The sequence below is a fragment of the Terrapene carolina genome, unplaced genomic scaffold (assembly GCF_002925995.2).
Source record: "Terrapene carolina triunguis isolate 2854851 unplaced genomic scaffold, T_m_triunguis-2.0 Scaffold508, whole genome shotgun sequence".
Lineage (NCBI taxonomy): Eukaryota > Metazoa > Chordata > Testudines > Emydidae > Terrapene > Terrapene triunguis.
In genome coordinates, this window is record NW_020664859.1 from 595,553 (window position 1) to 618,394 (window position 22,842).

The following is a 22,842-nucleotide window of genomic DNA, read 5'->3' on the forward strand; positions in this document are numbered from 1 at the left end:
TCTAATCAATTTAAGACTACAAACATGAATATGCCATAATCATAATCATATTAGGCATCACTAGAGGGCTGAGTTAAGGTAGTCTGCGTGCCTGAAATGTGAATTGCTAGACCCTTAACATGTTTGGATTTATTTTGAGTTTATCCCTAAGTCTGAATTTCCTGGGTTTATCATGCTTGTTTTTTTGAATAATTAAACCATCCCAGAAATGTATTTTACTCTAAATTACTGATGTACTCTCAACCCTAACCCTATGTTAATGCAGTTTTTGTTTGAGAACACTAAGATGGGTGTATTTAAAATAAATAAATGGTATATTTTAATGCCTTTATCATCTAATTCCTAATTTTAGCAATTAGTCCTAGATATAATTAACAAATCTGTTTCTTTTATTGAAAACTAGCAAATATTAGCTCAATTTAACATATTTACGAAATCCATTTTCTGTACAAAAACAATAAATACAGAAGGAGAATGTCATTTATTTGTTAAAAATGAAACGCTAAAATTATCTCCCCATCCCTGCTAAACCTTCGCCCCAATGTTCTTGTATAAAAAACAAACAAACAGAAGAAGAAAAAAGTCCCTAGATTTCTAATGCAGAGAGCTTTGAGTGGGAGTTCTCTCAAGCCCAGGAATATTTCTGGTTGTCAGAGGCTAAAAAGATTATTTATTGTTTCCTTCCTAAACCCAGCTCCACTGCCACCTGTTCAGAATTTAATATAAAGCTGTTAAACAAAACCAGAACTTTGATGCTGATTGCGAAAACAAGTTTCACTGTATCTGACCCTAGAAGCACTTACTACTGATCCACAAGCAAAGGAATTTGATTTTTTTTTAGCACAGCTATCTTTTTACCTTTATAAGCTGTTTAAAAAATGTAAATAAAATAACTCAGTGGACAATAGAGGGCATTCATCCCACAGAAAGACAGCCGCTACCCTTAGACATGAAATATCGCAGCACATTAAGTCATGAGACCCCGCTAATCAAAGCTGACAGGGCACTGAATGTGATTTCTGCTGAGACTTAGCGATATCATGGGGCACTGAAGCATGCACAGCCTGCCAGACTGCCCCTGTTCATGTGACAATGGCTTTTATTCGCTAAAGGGGCCTGCAAGTGACAAGAGTCTCCTTTGTCTTTAGATTCCTGCATTTGGAGTGCAGGAGAGGTTCATTCAACCAGCCCCAGACACTCTTTGAAAGGCTGAAGTGTAACATAAGATGACCATGAAACACTAGCTTGCCTTCTGCCTACCCCTCATTCTTCTAAAGCACAGCCTGGCCTATTCAGCGTCTCTTCACAGAATAGCATCGCACTATATTAGCCTCTGGTCTGCTGAATTCCATCATTGTTTAAAAAATACCGGCGGCCATCTTGGTTTTCATAAAGCCATTCACCAACACCGAAATGGAGAGCTCAAGAAAGAGAGTTCTGAAAGACTACAATACTATCAGCACCCTGGAGTCCTGCACAACACATGGTGTGCATGGCATTTTGTCCAGGCTCAGCCTGAACACAAAACAATCTAATACACTAACATTAGATAGCTCAATGTATGGTTTAGGACGACTACTGAAACTCACCTTGCAACTATGCTTGGTTCATGAAAGCAGCTGTATAAGAAAGAGGAAATATATCTAAAGGCACCCCAGCTGTAACTGTATAAATAGACATTTTAAATCCCTCTGCTTAGATACTATCCCCATTACCAAACAATAGTATACACTCTAATTGTCAGCTTTGCCAACACCATCGTACTGCATTCCATCAGCAGCTGCCATCAACTGCATTCACACCAGAACGGATACACACCCAGAATCTTGCCACACAGACACTTCTGCCTTTTTCCTTAACTGTCACCTTACTTACAGTCAGAAAAATAAAGCTCCCACTATATGTTTTGGGAGCAGTGGTGCCATCCAGTGGCCAGTGAGGCTCATCTCATCCTCCCATACTCAGAGGGGTGCCTCACAGAATGCATTTACTACCCGCGACTATTATAGTAGAACCTCAGACTTACGAACACCAGAGTTACTAACTGACCAATCAACCACACACCTCATTTGGAACTGTAAGTATGCAATCAGGCAGCAGCAGAGGCCAAAAAAAAAAAAAAAAGAAAAAAGAAAATACAGTACAGTATTGTGTTAAACGTAAACTATTAAAAAATTAAAGGGAAAGCAGCATTTTTCTTCTGCATAGTAAAGTTTCAAAGCTGTATTAAAAAGACGGTTACTCACCGTTGTAACTGTTGTTCTTCGAGATGTGTTGCTCATATCCATTCCAGTAGGTGTGTGCGCGCCGCGTGCACGATCGTCGGAAGATTTTTACCCTAGCAACACCCGGTGGGTCGGCTGTGGAGCCCCCTAGAGTGGCGCCGTTATGGCGCTGGATATATACCCCAGCCGACCCAGCGCCCCCTCAGTTCCTTCTTGCCGGCTACTCCGACAGTGGGGAAGGGGGGCGGGTTTGGAATGGATATGAGCAACACATCTCGAAGAACAACGGTGAGTAACCGTCTTTTCTTCTTCGAGTGCTTGCTCATATCCATTCCAGTAGGTGACTCCCAAGCCCCACCTAGGTGGCGGGGTCGGAGTGAGACATTGCTGTGTGCAGAACCGCTGACCCGAAAGCAGCATCGTCTCTGGATTGTTGCACCAGCGCATAGTGAGTAGCAAATGTGTGGACCGATGACCACACTGCAGCTCTACAAATGTCCTGGATCGGTACTTGAGCCAGGAAGGCAGTCGAGGAGGCCTGGGCCCTCGTGGAATGAGCAGTGAGGTGTGGCGTCGGTACACCGGCCAGGTCGTAGCAAGCACGAATGCAGGACATAATCCAAGAGGACAGGCACTGTGAAGAGACCGGTGATCCTTTCATCCGGTCGGCCACCGCAACGAAGAGTTGCGTCGTTTTCCTAAATGGCTTTGTCCGGTCAATATAGAAAGCCAGGGCCCTGCGAACGTCCAAAGAATGTAAACGCTGGTCTTGACGAGTAGCGTGCGGTTTCGGATGGAAGACCGGGAGAAATATATCTTGGTTTACGTGGAAAGGTGACACCACCTTCGGAAGAAAGGCAGGATGGGGGCGAAGCTGCAACTTGTCCTTGTGGAACACCGTATAAGGGGGCTCGGATGTCAGCGCCCTGAGTTCCGAGACGCGTCGTGCTGAGGTGATGGCTACGAGGAAGGCTGTCTTCCAGGATAAGTACAGGAGTGAGCAGGTCGCCAATGGTTCAAACGGAGGCCCTGTGAGCCTGGAGAGGACGAGGTTGAGGTTCCACGTTGGAACCGGCTGTCGTTGCTGTGGGTACAGCCGGTCTAAGCCCTTGAGGAATCTAACGACCATCGGGTTAGAGAAGACCGAGGACGTGAGTTCTCCTGGGTGGAAAGCAGAAATAGCGGCGAGGTGAACCTTGATTGAGGATGTCGCCAAGCCTTGCTGTCTTAGGGACAGGAGGTATTCCAGTATCAAGGGGATAGGAGCCTGCGAGGGAGACGTAGCTCGTTGCTCACACCAACAGGAGAACCTCTTCCACTTGGCTAAATAAGTGGTCCGCGTAGAGGGCTTTCTACTTCCCAGCAGGACCTGTTGGACGGCCTGCGAGCATTGCCGCTCTGAGCGACTCAACCATGAAGCATCCACGCCGTGAGATGGAGCGACTGCAGGTCGGGGTGATACAGCCGGCCGTGGTCCTGAGAGATGAGATCCGGACTCAAGGGGAGCGTGATCGGTCTCTGTACTGACAGTTCCAGCAGTGTGGTGTACCAGTGCTGTCTCGGCCAAGCGGGAGCGACTAGAATTACCCGTGCATGGTCCCTGTGGATCTTGAGCAGCACCCTGTGGACCAGCGGGAATGGAGGAAAGGCGTAGAACAGATGGTCTTTCCATGCCATGAGGAAGGCGTCTGACCGAGAGCCCGGGGCTCGCCTGTGTAGGGAGCAGAATGCCTGGCACTTCCTGTTGGCCCGAGATGCGAAGAGGTCGACCTGGGGAAATCCCCACCTCTGGAAGACGGAATAGATGATGTCCGGGCGAATCGACCACTCGTGCGTCTGGAAGGACCTGCTGAGACGGTCCGCCAGCGTATTCTGGACTCCAGGCAGGAATGACGCCGTGAGATGAATCGAGTGGGTGATGCAGAAGTCCCACAGGCGAATGGCCTCTTGGCATAGGGGAGATGAGCGAGCTCCGCCTTGCTTGTTGATGTAAAACATGGCCGTGGTGTTGTCGGTGAGAATCAGCACGCAACGGCCCTGTAGGAAGTTGAGGAAAGCCTGGCAAGCCAGGCGCACCGCCATCAGCTCTCGGACGTTGATGTGCAGGGCTAGTTGGGACGCGGACCACAGGCCTTGAGTATGGTGCTCCCCCAGGTGAGCGCCCCAGCCTAGAGATGAAGTGTCCGTAACTAGGTGGAGGGAGGGCTGTGGGGCGTGAAAGGGCACTCCTGCACAGACCGCAGTGCGATCCGTCCACCAGGCGAGAGAGGCCAAGACCGAGGCCGGAACCGTGACCACCATGTTCAGGTCGTCTCGATGAGGACGGTAGACCGATGACACCCAAGCCTGCAGTGGGCGAAGTTGCAGTCTGGCGTGCCTGGTTACGTATGTACATGAGGCCATGTGGCCCAAAAGGACAAGGCATGTTCTTATGGTGGTAATTGGAAAGGCCCTGAGCCCTTGAATGACGCTTGAGATGGTATGAAATCGGCTGTCTGGCAGGATGGCTCGGGCACGCCTGGAGTCCAGGATTGCTCCAATGAACTCTATCCTCTGAGTTGGTACTAGAGTGGACTTCTCTCTGTTGAGTAGAATGCCCAGCTCGTGGAAGGTGTGTGTCACTATGCGAACATGAGCCTGCACTTGGTCTCTGGTGCGGCCGCGTACCAGCCAGTCGTCCAAGTACGGGAACAGTTGTATCCCTTGTCGACGAAGGAAGGCCGCGACGACTGCCAGACACTTTGTGAACACCCTGGGAGCCGAGGACAAGCCGAAGGGAAGGACTGCGAATTGGTAGTGCACCCTGTTTGCCACAAATCGCAGGAAACGTCTGTGGGGCGGATAAATTGCTATGTGGAAATAAGCGTCCTTCATGTCGAGGGCGGCGAACCAGTCTCCAGGATCCAGTGAAGGGATGATGGTCCCCAATGACACCATGCGGAACTTCAACTTTACTATGAATTTGTTGAGTCCGCACAAGTTTAAGATGGGCCGTAGACCCCCTTTTGACTTGGGTATCAGGAAGTAGCGGGAGTAAAACCCCCTGCCCCTTAGCTCCGATGGAACCTCCTCTATGGCCCCCATAGCGAGGAGCCCAAAAACCTCCTGTGTAAGGAGTTGCACGTGAGAAGGGTCCCTGAAGAGGGACGGGGAGGGGGAGTGGGAGGGGGGGGGCGAGGAAAACTGGAGGGCGTATCCCCTCTCCACCGTGCGAAGGACCCAACGGTCCGAGGTTATACGGGACCAAGCACGGTGGAAGCGGGAGAGGCGATCCCGGAAGGGGGGAGTTGGATCCTGGGTACCGGTCGTGGTGCCGTCCTCGACCGCACCTTCAAAAGGTTTGCCTAGGCCCTGAAGGTGGTCTAGGCTGGCCCTGGTTCTGACCGGGTTGAGGGCCGGTCGACCTTCGCCTACCACCTCGACCCCGCCTCCTAGCAAAGTCCTGTCTTGGACGAGGCGGGGGAGGGTAGAACCGCTGAGGCTGGGGCCTGAAGGGTCTGCGCTGAGGCCCTGGGACATGCATCCTCAGGGAGCGCATCATTGTCCGAGAGTCTTTAAGATTTTGGAGCCTCGAGTCTGTTTTCTCCAAAAAGAGGCCCTGGCCCTCAAACGGTAGGTCCTGCAGGGTCTGCTGCAGTTCAGGTGGCAAGCCTGACACCTGGAGCCAGGAGATTCGGCGCATTGCTATCCCCGACGCCAGGGTCCTAGCGACCGAGTCCGCTATATCAAGGGACGCCTGCAGGGAGGTGCATGCCACCCGCTTGCCCTCCTCTACCAAGGCCCCGAACTCTTCCCTCGATTCCTGGGGAACCAGCTCTCTAAATTTCCCCATCGAGGACCACATATTAAATCCGTAGCGGCTCAGGAGCGCCTGCTGGTTCGCTGCCCGCAGTTGCAGTCCGCCAGCCGAATAGACCTTGCGTCCGAACAAATCGAAGTGCTTAGCGTCCTTCGATTTGGGCGCAGCAGCCTGCTGGCCATGGCGCTCCCGTGCATTGACTGATGAAACCACCAGTGAGCACGGTTGGGGGTGAGTGTACAAGTACTCATGTTCCTTGGAGGGCACAAAGTACTTCCTCTCAACCCCTCTGGCCGTGGGCGGAATAGAGGCCGGGGTTTGCCAGATGGTGGTGGCGTTCGCCTGGATAGTGCGGATCAGCGGTAATGCCACCCTGGATGGAGCATCCGCTGAAATGATCTGCACGATGGGATCATGGACCTCCGCAATCTCCTCCACCTGGAGGTCCATATTGCGAGCCATGCGGCGCAGCAGGTCCTGGTGGGCCCGAAGGTCTATAGGAGGCGGCCCAATGGCGGATGTGCCCGCTACGGCCTCATCAGGCGAGGACGAGGAGGATGCCCCCGGTGGCAAGGGGTCCAATGGTTGGTCCTGCTCCAGGTGTTCCTGGAGTTGGGCCTCGCATGCCCCCAGGTCCAGGGCCTCTGCTGGTGCGGGCACTGGAGCCTCCACGTCCCTTGGAGGAGGGCGGGAGATAGTGGACTCTGGGGCCCTAGGCTCCGAACGGCCCGAGCGGGAGGCAGATAGCGGAGCTCCTTGTGCCTGATGGTAGGCCCAAGGAGTCCAGAAGGACCAATGCGCAGGTCCTTGCATAGGGTCGTCGGTCTCCTGCAGGTGGCCGGCCTCCACTGCCTCAGATGATCGCGACGCCGATCTCGACGGCCACTGCGGTGCCGAACCCGACGCCGTCGGTACCGGATGGTACGGTGCCGATCGGTGCCGGCCGTAAGGCGATCTGTCCCTCGGTGCCGGAGAGCGGTGCCGGGATCTGGATCGGTGCCGGTAGTCCCTCCGGTGCCGGGATCCCGATCTGGAACGGGACGACGATCTGGAGGTGGCGTGGTACCGGGAGCGGCCCCTCGAGCCCGAGTGGCGCTCATACCGGTGCCGGGAGCTGCGTCTCGAGCCCGATCGGTGCCGGTCGTCGCGACGGTGCAGGGATGTTGAACGGCGCCGTGAAGAGGATCTGGGCCGCGAGTACGACCGATGCCGAGGTGATATTCGGCGCCGGGACTCAGAGTGGCGTCGGGACCTGCTCCGGGATCTGGAGCGGTGCCGAGAGACTCGTGCTGGCGACGGTGGGTGCACCAGGGCAGGCTTTCCTCTGGACTGCAGCACGCGTGGAGCCACCGGTGCCGGGAGTTGTGACGGCGCCGGCTCCGTGAGGGCGATCAGGTCTCTCGCCGTAGCAAAGGTCTCCGGGGTGGAAGGGAGACAAGGTTCCACCACCAGCCTTGGTGGTGAAACAGTCCGCACCGGACTCAACGGCCTCGGTGCCAGAGTCGACGGTGTGGCCGCCTGTCTTTGGCGGTCCAACTGCGGACGCGGCTCTACCCCCGGCACCGGGGGAGCCGGTATCTTCGCGGCAGCAACGTCCCGCGCCTTGCCGGCCTTCTTATGGCCCGGAGAAAGGGATCGGCGCCGAGGTTCTTTAGGCGGGCGCGGTGCCGACGTCGGTCGGTGCCGAGCAGTCTTTTCCGCCGCACCGGTCGGGCCCGCCGGGGCGCTGCGCACCGAAGCGCTCGGTGCCGGGACAGGGCGCGCCGAGGGAGGATCCGGACTCAGAGCCGCCTCCATCAGGAGCTGACGGAGTCTAAAGTCCCGCTCCTTTCTTGTCCTTGGCTTGAAGGCCTTGCAGATAGGGCACTTATCTGCTGGATGAGCCTCTCCAAGGCACTTCAAGCAGGAACTATGCGGGTCGCTGGTTGGCATATGCTTCCCGCAGGACGCGCACGGCTTAAAGCCAGGAGCCTTGGGCATGGGCCCGGCTGTGCGCCGGGGGGGAAAAGGGGAAAAACACCCCCTAAACCCCCGATAACAATATACAACTATATATATACACTATACAACTAACTAACTAACTAACTTGAATAACTATCTATATAACTAACTATAACAACAACAATGAGAAGCTAGGGAGTGTGGAGATCAGCTAAGCCGCGCTCCACAGTTCCAACGACCGTCAGGGGCGGTAAGAAGGAACTAAGGGGGCGCTGGGTCGGCTGGGGTATATATCCAGCGCCATAACGGCGCCACTCTAGGGGGCTCCACAGCCGACCCACCAGGTGTTGCTAGGGTAAAAATCTTCCGACGATCGTGCACGCGGCGCGCACACACCTACTGGAATGGATATGAGCAAGCACTCGAAGAAGAATCAATGTTCTGCTGTAAACTTTTGAAAGAACAACCCTAACATTTTGTTCAGAGTTATGAACATTTTAGAGTTGCAAACAACTTCCATTCCTGAGGTGCTCATAACTCTGAGTTGCAGGAATTATTCACATCTGTGGCATCTGCCAACAAAAGGGTGCTATCTCCAAATAATTCAAGATTTATCTTCCTATTACTACTTTTTATCCCCCCACTACTTCCATCCATAGCCACAGTGTTCTATTAGCACTGGAGGTGACAACCCAAAATTCACAAATCCCAAGAGAATGCTTGGCTCAGCTGCACAAATTACTGTTATTCTGACAGACAAATTGGTTCAGCCTTTGAGAAGCTCTAATATTGAAGGCCATGGGAGGGATCAGATCTGCTTTAGAAGTAAATGAGATAACAAGCACACCGGTCTCTAGGAACATCAGGGACTTCATTGTCTGCAGAGACACTGTTCTCTTATGCGATTTGTGAGAGGTGGGACATGAACACATGAGGCAAGGATGCATTGTTCACATGAGAATATTAAATGTGTCCAGTGGACTAAAGAGAGTGTATTTCTCTGATGAAATGTTGGTGCCCCATTCTATAGATAACCCTTAGGGCTTAAACAGGGGGTTGGAGAAAGCAGAGAATAATATCAAATATTTAGAAGGATTTCAACCTTCCGAAGACTTAAGGTGGGATAGAAGGGGGCGAAGAGGCTCACATCTGAACGTTTGTTACTGCCCCACCTGAAAGGAGCCCTACAAGAGGTTACAGTAGAATCAGCACAATGTAGACATCCTCACCGTGGCTTGTAGCAGAGGCCTCATAGTCCTAGTGCCAGGATTGTCTGTCACATTCACACCTTGATTCAGTAATCCCATGAAACAGAGAATCTGTCTGGTAAGATTTTCAGTCAGGTGATATATACCACAAAAGATGTCCCTCACAATATTCCATTTCTGGTCAAAACCAGGACATGTGGAATGGATAATTTTTTATTTTATTAAACACCCAAAATAAAGTACCCAAAAAATTAACAAAATTCTTGCAAAACTCACAAAGGGAGTTGGGTTTGACTGGAGTTGTGTGCTCTCCCAGTATGAGGTTGAAGGAAGAGTAAATAAGTACCAACAAGTACAACAATCATACTAAATTACACTACACACAGGCCTTGCTGCCGTTATGAAATGGAATTTACACAGAAATATAATGAAAAACAGGCCCAGACACTAACAGAGAATCAGAGCTCTCAGTGTGAAAATCAAGTTGAAAATCAAGACCCACCTCTTTGTACTTGCCCTTGTGGTAAACGTGACTGACATGTCCAAGCAAACTGTTCTGGTCTGCTGTATGTAGCTGAAAAATGCTGATCAGAGGGTCAAGGAGATTAACTTGGCTCTGGGCTAGTATTCTGAACACTCGGGTCTGGAGTTTCTTCAGCCTCAAGCCAGACTAAGAAATCAGAGTCAAACACAGGTTTCATAAAGACCAACAGAATTCAATGACAGTCCAAAATGTAGCTTTTTAAAACATCAGACAAGGCAATCCATTGGAAAGGGGTTCTCCAGTTCCCCCTTGGATTTTGACACAGAAATCAGGGCAACATACTACACACATCACTTCACAGTGGCCAATTAAAACAACATTAAATGTTGGTGGGGTAGAACTTGGAGAGGCCGGTACAAATATCAATCTGAGCATAGGGAACACCCCTTTTTGCTAACAGAACTTCTTGAAGTAGTCACACCTCCAACTCAACGCGGGAGTTAGAAACCAGGTCAGAGGAGGTGCCTTTTGTGGTAAGTGCCCTCAGCAGAAACAAGCCTCCTGGCTCTTGCATCCACCAACTCTCCACAGGCAACCCTTCCCGGCCATGCATGAGAACTCAATTTCATTCCCAGTCTTGTTGCCAGGTCCTAGAGCGGCCTTGAGGCAAAAGGATGGTGTGATGACACAAGGACACAACTACTAATACATACTTTCATACATGATCATTCTATTAAAACTTGGAAGTTCTTGACTCTCAGTCCTGTGTTTGATTCAACTACAACAGACTGTAATGGCAGAAAATAGAGATCTTGGGGCTCTGAATGGAGAAGCTGAACTCGCAAACTAAGGCACTTGGGAAAAAATGAAAAATAAAACAGTACAAAGACAAAACCACCTAAAGTTCACAGAGAGCAGTATAGAGAAAGGAAAAATCTCAAGGTATCAGAATGCAACAGGCCAAGGAAATGGATGAATTACTACTTTGATGACCCTACAACTTCAGCTTGATCACTCAAGCTACCAGGAGATTCATATTGTTACCACTTTCAGCACTTTAAGTGATAGAAGCTGCTACCACATTGCCAGAGTTAAATAATTATTCAGTAATTGTCTTCTATGTGCAAAACTGGAAGACCATACAGTGATTGGGCTTATGGGATGTTGGTTCCAATGGGAAAGCCTCCAGCCAGGGGAAAGACTGAAAGGTCCATATTCCAGCAAGGCAGCTTGATTTGGGGAGATAGAAATCCCAGGCAGTGGGAGGAAATGGGAAAGTATTTTAGCACCATTGGTGTCGTTTCACTTTCAGGCCAGCATCACTGGACATACTGCCTCAGTATGAATTCCATCAGCAGGTCACATTATGCTTGTGGGTGCACTAATGGAAAGGAACTGGACTATGGAATAAAGTGATTGGAGGAGAGGGAGGCACTTTGGGAGCATGAAAATCCCTCTCTCTTTTCTCCAGTCTCTGTCTCTTTCTTTCTCTAACCTCCTGAACAGCAGGATGTTCCTTTATCCAAAGTTGCAACTCATTGGTGATGTAATACCCCAGGGAGTGCCCTTTCCCCTTCCAGTCACTGCTACTCTCCAGCATGTCCAGGAGTCCAGCCAATGGGTCTTCCAGAGCTGCAAAACCCCGCCTGGTTTCTTCCTTGAGCTGCTGAGATACAAAAATACATTGTCATGTACAAATAGATTAGTGAATCCTCCCTTCCCCCAGCTCAACACAAAGATTTTTTATTATTATTTAATTTAATCTATTCAGGGAGGTAACTGTTGCTATTCAACCACCATCCGTGCTTCTAGTGACTTTTCATGTCATTACAGATTCCTTCATGGCCCATTGCACCTCAAACCCAATGGGAAAAGCAGCAATTGTCCACACTAATTATCCCATAAAGACAGAGAAGTTGTTCTGCAGGACAGACAAAGGGGCTTAGGATTTGGGGGAGAGGGGTGTTATTGGAGAAGTGGCGACAGTAAAGGCAGACAGGTTTACAAATCCTATTATCTGCACTTCTAATATACCTACAGATAAGAACACAGATAAAAAAAAACAACTCTCCATTCCTGCACTGCAAACGTTTATATTCATCACATAACCACTGCAATCACAATTATGCAACACCTTACACTAGAGTGGAAAACCCTGAGACTAAAATAATTAAGGTTTTAAATACAGGATAAAACATTTAGCATCAGACTTGTTGAAAACTCAAATTGCCTTATTTGAAATCCAATTTCCCCTTCTCCAAAGAAGGGTGAGGTATTTGGTTTAGGCTACCATTGCAATTTTATAGTGGACATCTCATTAAAGTTATAAGATGGAGTGCTGAAAAGCTTGGAACGTGGAAAAAAATTATGCTATAAATCTAAGGAATTTCAGGGTGATCTGTTTAGAAAAGTTAAGGAACTGAACGCTCACTTTGTGAATGTTAATAGGCAACTTACTACCCATCTGGTCTGAGTGATAAATTAACAGTACTGGGCAATATCTTTATAATGTTTACATTAGAGGGTAGTTTCCAAGGAGCTCAGAGGGTTGGCAGGGAGAAGAAGTGGCATCCTTGAGTAGCCCCACAAGTACCTTTCACCACATGGTACATGCATGGAGCAAGGGGAGAGCAGAGACAGAAGAGAAGAATTCAGTAACAGCAGCTGCTCTCTTTTTTCTGGCTAAGAGGCAAAATCTGAAGGATGCTGATTCCTGCTTGCAGCAAGTTTTACTAATTTATTCTACATGATGATCCCAGTTGCAGCTTCCAATGGAAACAGTATAAAAAAGACTGAAGAATGACATGGAAAACAAAAGAACATCTAGAGAAAATATGTCAGTCAGTTTTTTCCTTTTTATTCATCTAAAATATGTATTGGAAGACAGTGTGATTTGCCAGTAATTTTCCGTATCCCCTTTCATGTTGGAAAACCTTGAGACTATAACAAATATAAATCTGTTTCTCTTTACTAGGTTATCAACTGCATCAAGAACAATGCTGATGACTAACAAAGATGTGTGTTTAGACAAAAGTCTGCTAAGCTAAGTCTCCCTAAGTATTTTTCCCTGTAGCAAGGGATCGTGATGTCAAACCCAGGACTCTAACCTCACTGCAAAATTCAGCAGAAGGAGAAGCCAGGCTACAGTGGAACGCCAACCACAAATATCTGACACAACAGCCAAAGGAAAACAAAGTGACTAGCCAAGTAAACTGCACTATGTATAAATGGTCTCTTTTTTCAAAGCCCCACTTCAGCACATTTGGAATTGAACAAGAGCTTTCTCCGCACAGCTCAGCATCTCCTTTGGCTGGAGTCAGAATCCGAGCTTTGGCAAGATGCGCTACAGAACACAATGGCCTCGTAAGAGAGCAAGCCCTCACTCACACACACACATCTCAGAACAGTTGCAAAACTGGCAAGAACAGCAATGACAATATGTCTGGATTGATTTTTGATTAAGGATCACTTAGATATTCTAAGCAGTGGGAAAATCTCTCTTTAAAGTCTGCTAATGATCTAAGGGAGTGATAAATGGCATGTAATGTACAGAAAGTATTACCTGAATGAATATAAGAAATCAGAGATGAAAATACCTGTTAGGTCACCATGCTCATCACTCTGCCAGTGCAGGATTCTTTCTTAAGTACATTTGCAATTATGTGGCAAGTCTAGCAATGATTCACATAACCACGCTTCCTTGGGAGAGTATTCCTCCCCCTAATAAACCTCACAGTTAAGAAGCTTTTTGCTGATGTCCAGTCTATGTTGTTTTGCCCATTATTCTGAGTTACAAAAGCAAAGAACCTTCTGCTAATCCTGCTGGATTACTCAAAAATTAAGTTTATTTCTCTTCTATGTACAAATCATTGAACTCTCTAAACCCCCAGAATTGGAGTCCTAGCCTAATGTAGAGATCTATTTTTCAATCAGTGTTCAAGGGGTGGAGAGGTGGGGGAGGTTAATGGAAGTGATTAACTCTCTTTAGCATTAACAGAAATCACGTACATAAGCCACCACAGCCTGTGCCAGGTTGAAGCAATAGGTGCCTTGGTGAAATCAATGTATCTAATCTTTAACTTTACTCATTTACTGTAAATTCAAGGTTAGGGTCACTTTGCTTCAAATTATTTTGTCTGGAACAGTGATGATGTCAAATGGTAGATAGGGATGGGATGAGTGGTTACAAATTCAGGGCCTTATTCTGTTCTCAAATGAATGCACACAGCTCCCCTTGGCATCAACACGGGACACAACTGTATATCTGAAGGTAGGAAATGCCCCAAAAAACTGATTAGTACCGTTGCGTGGCAGCAACCTGATGACAGCTGAGGGAGAAAAGAGAGAGTGAGAGTGTGTGTGTGTGTGTGTGTAGACATCAAAAGTACAGTCCCAACATTAGAATCACTGAATCATTTTACCCCCCACTGTCATTGCCATGCTTCCCTGTCTCATCTATACAAATTACTTTTCTCCTGGTCTGCAGGCCCATCTTTCAGTTTTAGAGAGAAGTGGTTCATCTGCATTGGCAGATATGGAAAGTAGTGTAGTGAGTGGGATCCATGTGGCTGTGCATGCCTGTCATGAGCCCGCACATTGTGTATGATGAACATTTACTCTGTAAGGGGGTTTGTCTTCCTTTCGAGTAATTCAGGAGCAGTTCACAGCAAATAACCTGAAATCACATGCATTCCTGGGATGACACAGTTTGAGAGACTTGCTGAATAAGTTATGTAGGCTGGGATGAGTCATGGAGACCCTTAAGTTACAAAAAAGATGTGGTATAGTCTGCCCAGGACACTTTAATGGGAAACTCTTTTTCATAATATTTTGGTTTGCAATCCACCCAAACTCCAGTTTGCACAGTGTATAGATTTTGATGATTATTTTTCCCTGTTGTAGTTCTGGTGGAATGAACTGTCCTCAAACCCTAACAATTAATGTTTTCCTCTTGCTCTAGCATAAGTTGATAGAAAGCCTCAGTCTTCAGAATTGCTGAGCTCTAGTCTGTGTCAGTAATTGACGATTCAAAAAGATACCTCTCGATTGTTGTATTTCCAGCTGTTCAATTACTAAGGCTGGGGGACCGCAAGCCAGAAGAGCTGGAAGGTATAAATTCCGGAAGAGGGGAGGGATAGCTCAGTGTTTTGAGCATTGGCCTGCTAAACCCAGGGTTGTGAGTTCAATCCTTGATGGGGCCATTTAGGGATTTGGGGCAAAAATTTGTCTGGGGATTGGTCCTGCTTTCAGCAGGGGGTTGGACTAGATGACCTCCTGAGGTCCCTTCCAACCCTGATATTCTATGATTCTATGAAATGCACCAGTCAAGTATGATGACCAAGCAAATCTGACAACTAGGCTGGAGCACGTAGGCTATGGTACTTTGGGCATACTAGCATACAGTCGATTGGGTATATTCCACACAACGATATAATATTTTGCACGTTCCCAGGTATTTCAGGAAAACATTTATGCTATTAACCTGGCTGCAAAGCAGAGACTGCTAAGCATGGGAAGCTAAACACTAACCAGTTATATCTAATTTTTTTGTTAATTTTCTGAGTTCCCAAATTTAGATGAAGTATGTATCATTCCCTTGGAGAAATCTATACATAGCACCTAGAAAACATAGGACTGTTTAAAAATATATCAATAATTTCACAGAGACACTGTCCAACCAAACCGCAGCACACTGCTCCAAAAATGAAAAGACGTCATGAAATATGAAGGCTTAAATATTTATCCACTTAGCAAAGCGCCCCCACCCCACCATGGGAAGATGTGCTGGCAATTTCAACACTCTCCTTGACAGGTGTAAGGATGACAGGGTACTTCACATCTTCAGATTTCTTACTCTCTACATTAATTGGACAAAAAAAATGTTTAAAATAAAAGATTGACTTTGTGTTTTTTTTAACAACTCAGCCTGTCTACTGCAGCCCTTGTATGTGTGTCCCACGACTGCTGAACATTGGACAAGGCTGCCTTTTATTTTCCCTTCACACTGCAGATCCGTAGGTCCTTCCCCTATGTATTGGAATTGAAAGCAATCATGAAGAATTGCGGGTCTGACCCAAGGGCTCTGAGGCTGGACATGTTTTGCATACCGTTATTAGCTCCAGTGTGAAGGGGAGGTTCACTATACAGACTTACCTTGTTCATCTCTTTCTTTGTCCAGAGGGACTGAAGGGTTTTCAGCAATAGGAGTGAGTCCTGGCCTGGGGGGAGGGGGAAGAGGGATATGGGAGAAAAAGAAAACAAAACAGATTTAGTGCTTCTGTACAGGCAGTCCAGATACACTGGGGCACTGTTCTGCTGAAGACAAATAGGCCCCTCCATGCCACTGTTTGAAACCACCAACCTTCCAACTGTCATTCAGGATTAAAGTGCTAAAACCCCTCACTCTGGAAGCCTAACAAAACCACAACAGACATCATCCATGCATAGCTTTAACTAAACACCCACACACACGTAAATGCTTATTCGGTGCAAAGCTCTCTGGGTGTATTTACAACGAAATCATGTCACCACTCTTCAGCAAATATGACCGGACTGATCTCTCCCATTTTTGAAATAAAAAACTGTACAGTCCTAGAAGAGTTAGTTTCATGCTTGGTTTAGAAAGGATTATCAATGCTTTCTGAAACTTTCACTGGAATAGATGGAATAGACCTGGGCTTGGACCTCATCCCAGCACTCAGACGAGAGACAGGAGTGGGTGAATTTGTTTGGAAACCGCCTTAGTAATTGTAGGAGACACTCTGTCAGTTGGCAATAATTGCCAGGCTGCTGTGCTTCAGCTATACTTGTTTGTGTTATTAGATTAGGCCCAAGGTTTATGGTGATCCTGGCAAGGCATAATTTATTGGAGGATGAGAGAGGATGATATACCCAAAACCCACAAATTCAATGCAGACTAAAATTATGGGAACGTCATCTGGGCTTTTCCACTGCTTTTACAAACCAAACTAATAATCACAGCAACTTTTAAAGCTTTCTTGATGAAAAGTGTCATCAGAAAGTTTTAAAAGTAGATTTTGTAACTACTTGAAAATTTAAATTAAAATCTCTTATTATGCATCAAGCCAGTCAGAATGGGGTTCCTGGAACTATCAACATTTAGGCATATTTAATTTAAAAGGCAATACAGTTCTCAATATTGGTCTCTGCATGTTTCATAAGCATATTCTTACTCAATTCTGCATCAATTAGAACATGTTACGGGGCAATTTTTTGCTAAACTCTGAAGTCCAGAATGTAGTCTTATTAAAAATAGGCTCAGACTTCTTGGTTAATTAAACAAACTTGAAAAAGAGGCACAATTAAACTACTCTCTGTATGCTATATATAAAACCTGAATAACTGACTTCAAAATGTGGGAAGACTTGTATCTTAGTATGCCACTTCGGCCAACAGAAAAGCTACCTCAAGTGCAAAACTTTTGCCTCAACTCAGCTACATTATGAAGTGTGATCATTACAGAATATTGTAAGAAGCCAGTAGATTGCATGTTGAACCGACAGCATTGTATCACTTGTTCAAGTATTTCTACCATGAAGTTCCCTCTAGGAAATACCACAATCAGCTTGACTCGGTCATATTTACAATTTATTGCATAATATTTTACATCATCATTCGGAAAGTCAGGCTTCACAACAATTGTAGAGCCACTGACTTTTGCAAGAATAAAAATGCATCTTTTACACACACGCACATGCAGACACACACACATAAACCTCTCCCACTGATTTCAAAGGGGAGGTGTGCCCGCATGAAAAGTCAATATATAGCCCAAAGTGTTTAATAGAATCCATTGCAAATCTGAACCATTATTAATGTGTGGAACACTTTGGGATGATATAGAAAAACTAAGAGTTATGACTTTGCATAAGGCCAACAGTTAAACCCATTACAAGCTTTCTAGACCTCTGTCATCAAAACAAGTTCCTTCTTTGGTGATTTTCCCCCCTAATCTTTTCACAGTTGAAGGGAAATCCCACCCAAATCTCATGACTGCTTGAATACAAGGATAGAACAGCAGCAATGCAAATAGTCTCTCCAGTCCACTTCCAGTGATGCAGCATTGTCACCAGCTCTTCTGAAAAACATATGCTCATCTCCTCAGATGCAGGATAACTGCTACAATGCAATCACACGTGCAAACCAACTTCAAAAATAATTAAAGAATTTTAAATGGGATGTATACAACAGCCAAGTGTCATCCCTGGAGCTATCTCCCTGTCTATCCTGCTCCGGCATAACCACAGCCCTGGTGGAACCCAGGCATTCAGCAGACTGCAAGATCTTCCCAGCAGTTACTCCTCCTTTGAAAAAATTAGGTAAGTTCATGGAGGATAATGGCTATTAGCCAAGATGATCAGGGATATAACCCTATGCTCTGGGTGTCCCTAAACCTCCAACTGCCAGAAGCTGTGACTGGACAACCGGGGATGGATCACTCAAAATTGTCCTCTTCTGTGCATTCCCTCTGAAGCACCTGGCATTGGCCACTATTGGAAGACAGGATACTGGGCTAGATGGACCATTGTTCTGACCCAATATTGCCGTTCTTATGTTCTCCTGGCTGTACAGTGCTGCTGTCAAGACACAGTTCCAGGCAGCCAGGCTACTTCTACTTGTCTGTCCTGACTTCCCACACTGCTGGCAGAGAAAAAAAGAGGTGGCAGTGGAGGCTAGCACTGGCTGCCGCAGTCTCTCTTGCTGCCGGAAGGTCCGGTGGGAGAACAGGGGAAAACAACGGGAGAGAGGGAATGAGCAGGGCCAATTGGATAGGAAAGGAAAGTGGAGAGTGGGATCGGACAAAGAGGTACAAGTACAGGGTGTGTGTATGTGGGAGAGCACAACAGTGAGAAAGAAACAAAATTACACTTTCTCCCCTGGAAAGCAACCACACCAGCTCACTGCAGGTCCGTGTGTCTACATCCAAGAAAAAGGCAATTCCTGCTTGATTCTACTGAACAAGGAATCATATATAGAAATAGTAGGTACACTACACAAATCCTAATTCTCAGCAGCAATCCCCTCCTCTCCCCTCTACAACTTCATATAGACGTAGGGATGTCTATGAGAACATTCGATCAAGGTTCAGTGAATATATCATCTACTACCCGGTGGCAGACAAAAGGACAGATTGGGGGCGGGGGGGCACCAATGAAGCTCAGAGGCAACACCCTTTGCTGCCCAGCCCCACTGCAATGTTCACAAGGAAAACAGGGAGGGTGTTGGAGTTTGTACTGAGCTCTGCTTGGACACCCTTATCTGTCCTATCAGCTTTTGTGTAAGCTGGGGAATGGTCCCGCTACTGTGGGGAACTTTCCTGGTTTACACACGACCCCGGTGAAATGGGCTGGCGAAAGGATCTGAGTCCTCACTCCCACTCCCTTTATCCAGAGGCCTGCCTGACCTCGAGGGCTCCCCTTCCACTCTCCTGTGTGGCAGAGTCCTAGGCTGGGCCCAGGATTTCTGGGGGGCTCGATCCCCCCCACCTTGTTGTGGTCGCTTAGGGCAGGGGTTAGAGTGTCCCCACTCCGGGGGGCTCTCTCTGCTCTGGACGCTTCCCTGACCCACTGATCATTCCATACAGTTCAAAGCAAATACAATTTATTAAACAGCAATCCATTTTAAAAAATAAGGAAAAATGGGAAAGGTGAAAGGAAAACCCATCAGCCTGCTCTGTGGCACGGGGACATCACAACCAGCCATCTATGGAACGTCCGGGCAGTTCACAGTCTGTCCCTCCCACGGCCCAGGCCCCTGCCCAGGCCCCGGCTGTGCTGCAGGGACGCTGCGGGTCAGACACTTGCTCTGGCGGAAGCCACACGCCTTGAGGCTCTAGGTGGCAGGACCCTTCTTCCCAGAGTCAGCCCCCCGTTGGGGTTACAATGCCCCCCAAGTCTGGCCCGCAAGGTCTCTTGGCTGGGGGCATCTCCCTGTGCTGGGCCCGCTGCCCAGGGTCCCCCTCGCCCTTCCCAGCTGCTCACCACATCCGGCTCCGGACGGCTCCAGCTCCACCTCCACTTCCACTCTGCCTCAGCACTGCTGCTGCTCTGCCTCTAGCCTCTTGGGCTGCTCCTTTGGCTCCTCTGGCCCTGGTTGCTGCAGCTCTGCTCCCAGCACAGGTCTGCTCTCTGGGCTGCTTCTCTGGCTGGCGCGGCTCTGCTCCCCAGTTCAGCTCGGGCCCCTGCTCTCTGCTTAGCTCAGCCCAACTCTGTTCCAGGCAATTCCAGCTCACCCAGAGGACGGGACCCCCTGGGACTCCTGACTCCCTCATTCGCCTGCCTGCCCTGTCAATCAGGCTGACCTGGAGCATTGGCCTCTCCCCACTGTTCCTGGGGACTGTCAGTCTCAGGGTCCTGATTTCCCATTGACCCTTCCCCTTTCTTTTGGTACTGGGAGCTAGCCAACCAAAAAAAACCCCATGAGTTTTAGTAAAGGGCTAACAATCCCCTAACATTTGGCTAGGAAACATGATATAAATTTGAAGTTCTTACCTTCTCCGGCTATTGGAAGGGAGGAGGAGCTGTCTGTCTCCTCTTCCCCAACCAGAACCTCTGGGAGCGGGGCGGAGGTCTCTCCCCCATCCCCCTGGCTGCTGTGAGGGGTGGAGAGATCTCTTCAATATTTTCCCTCTCCCTCCATGGTTTGGCCCTTCTCCTCTGAGAATACCTCTAGTGTCTATCCCTGCTGCAGCCCTTAGATTTCACTAGCAACAGCATGAAATCAACACTATTCTTGACAGAACAGTGTCAATAGTGCTGCTGCCACAGGGTTGTCAATAACTGCCCATGCGGGGTCTTGTCAATTTCATTCTGCTGTGTGCTATGAACAGCACAAGGGGAGCAGCAGCACAGGAGCTGAATGTCTGCAGATTCAGGAAGACCACACTGCATCTCCTCAGGTTTCTTTTCAACCAGACTAGCTATTTTTCAAATAAAAATTATATTCTAGAGAAACTGATGGCTTGCTATGGAAAGCTCCCCACTAACTACTGGCAAGTGGGTTTTTCAAGTCCTGAATTAGATAAACTAATGACACAGGGATGGACCCACAACAAATAGGTGTGAGAAGATGAGGTGGGAGAGCTGGAGGAGGTCTTCACTCTTAGCCTCCAAAACATGCATGCCAATTAGAAGAGTGGAGAGCAAAGTCCAGTGTAGCCAATGAGACCATGAGTTTGTGGTCAAAAGTCCCAGAGTGCCCTGGATTGGTGATCTACTCTACTTCCCAAGGCAGAGCAGAAACATCAATAGCACATAAACAATCTCTGCAATGGGCACTGATCTACATCCTCATTGGCAGGATCCACAGAAGTGCCAAGCTCTGAGGGCACTCCAGAACCTCTGAGCCCTAGAAGAGGTCCCGCAGAAAAAGGCTGACGTACCTTGGTGGAGCCCTGGGAAAGAAGCATACTGTACTCTGCACCTGCTGGTTGCAGGCGCAAACAACCTGGCTTCCCCTCTGGCCCCTTCCCCAAACACTACATTCATGTTTTACATTTTTTTTTTTTACAGTAATTCAATAGCATTCAACATTTTTAATTAAGAAAATAAACCCCTTTCCTTTGTCCAGTAATAAAAGAGGGTGACTGTAAATCCAGTCTTTCCCAGTTCTCAATGTCTGTGGTTGCATTTATATTTTTAAGTTGGAAAAGTGCCTCTCAGGAAAGCCAGAAACTTCTTTCTATTCATTCTCTTTTTTCTTTTTGCATAGATCATTCAGAACACATTGTGATCACGACAAAACTGGCACACACAGGCTGGTAAAGTAAAATGATGGTTTGGTCATGTGCCATCTCAAAATTCAATTACATTATTCACCAATTTTACTGAAATGTAGTGGCAACAGAAATCCATTTTCTAACCAAAGCCACTCGTGTATCTTGCAGGGGGAAATGAGACATCAAACCCCAAAGGAGAAATTCACCAGTGAAAAATCTCTCGGTGGTTTTCCTTTGTGTCAAGAGCCAATAAACGCCACACAGCCTGAGGCCTGGAAGAGTTATGGTCAGCTAATTAAAATAAACTGAAAGTAAGAGAAAGAAGATAATGTGATTGAAATTTAGGATTGCATCAACCAGTCAATTACAGCTGCACTTTATAGCTAGTCAAGTTCTATTTGTCAATGCTCAGGCCTTCTCTAAGGCAATGTTAACTAACATCTCTAGCCTGAAAAATGGGCAGGCTTTCCTTTTTTTTTAATATTAAGTCTTTATTACCATGTCTAACAAGAGGCAGATAATAAATATAATGATTTCCAAACCAAATCGACCCATCAATTAGGTCATAAACAACCTTACTCTCCCCTTATGGTTTTTGCCTAAAATAATACTAAAACCCAGGAAACAAGCCTATCCTCAATGAACATCTTCAGTTTAACAGAACGATCATTTGGGACAATTCTGCAAAAGAAAAGAGGGTTGTAAATATTTAAATATCATACTGTGAAGCTGTACGTACATGTAGGCAGCATATCTGGAGCTAAGAACTCAACAAATAAGTAGTTCACAAGCTAGGAGGTGCAGGGTTGTGGGCAATCACACTCGTATCACAGACACAAATGTACAAAACCAAAGCCATGGTCTCAACTGCCTTGATTCCACATGCAAAGTAATAAACAGTTTAGATTTACTGAAGTCTCTATCAAAACCTGATTTGTCAACAGTCTCCCAGCAAAACATTTGTATCCTGACACGCAAGGTACGCTGGATACATAAAGTGGAAGGTTAGTGGGTTCAGGGACCACGTTAAAATTGTTTGGGTGACATTAAAGATAAATTTCTATCTTTTCTGATGATCAGATATTGTTTTTTAAGATAACATTAACTTTGAATTTTCAAACTAACATTGGGGATTGAAAAAAAAAAAGATACAAAGTTCCTCCATAAGTAACCGATAGATATTTACAACCTTCAAGTCTTCAGCCTTGCCTATTCTTAATGCGTACATCTCACATAAAGAAACTTCAATCTAACCACATACTGGTTGGAATAATTAGCCTCTACATCTTTACTACACTGTGTAAAGGGATTCTTTGAGCTTGTGAACATGATTTTACAGAGAATTGCTCTTGCCATCGTGAATTCCATACTTTTCTTTGTAATTATATACTCATTCATATAAATACATGTAACAAACACCTGAAGCAAGGCATTTTTTAAATATTTGG

General features: G+C 47.0%; 1 protein-coding gene across 1 annotated transcript in view; it reads right to left on the reverse strand.

The window, feature by feature from the left end:
• The window catches only part of EXD3 (exonuclease 3'-5' domain containing 3), a 313,193-nt gene that overhangs the window by 145,610 nt on the left and 144,741 nt on the right, over positions 1 to 22,842 (reverse strand). The window contains exons 4-6 of the mRNA XM_029913175.1: positions 15,811 to 15,875; positions 11,153 to 11,320; positions 9,676 to 9,843 (exon numbers count right to left, since the gene is read on the reverse strand). Of these exons, the coding sequence (XP_029769035.1) occupies positions 9,676 to 9,843; positions 11,153 to 11,320; positions 15,811 to 15,875 (401 nt within the window). The remainder of the gene's footprint in view (positions 1 to 9,675; positions 9,844 to 11,152; positions 11,321 to 15,810; positions 15,876 to 22,842) is intronic.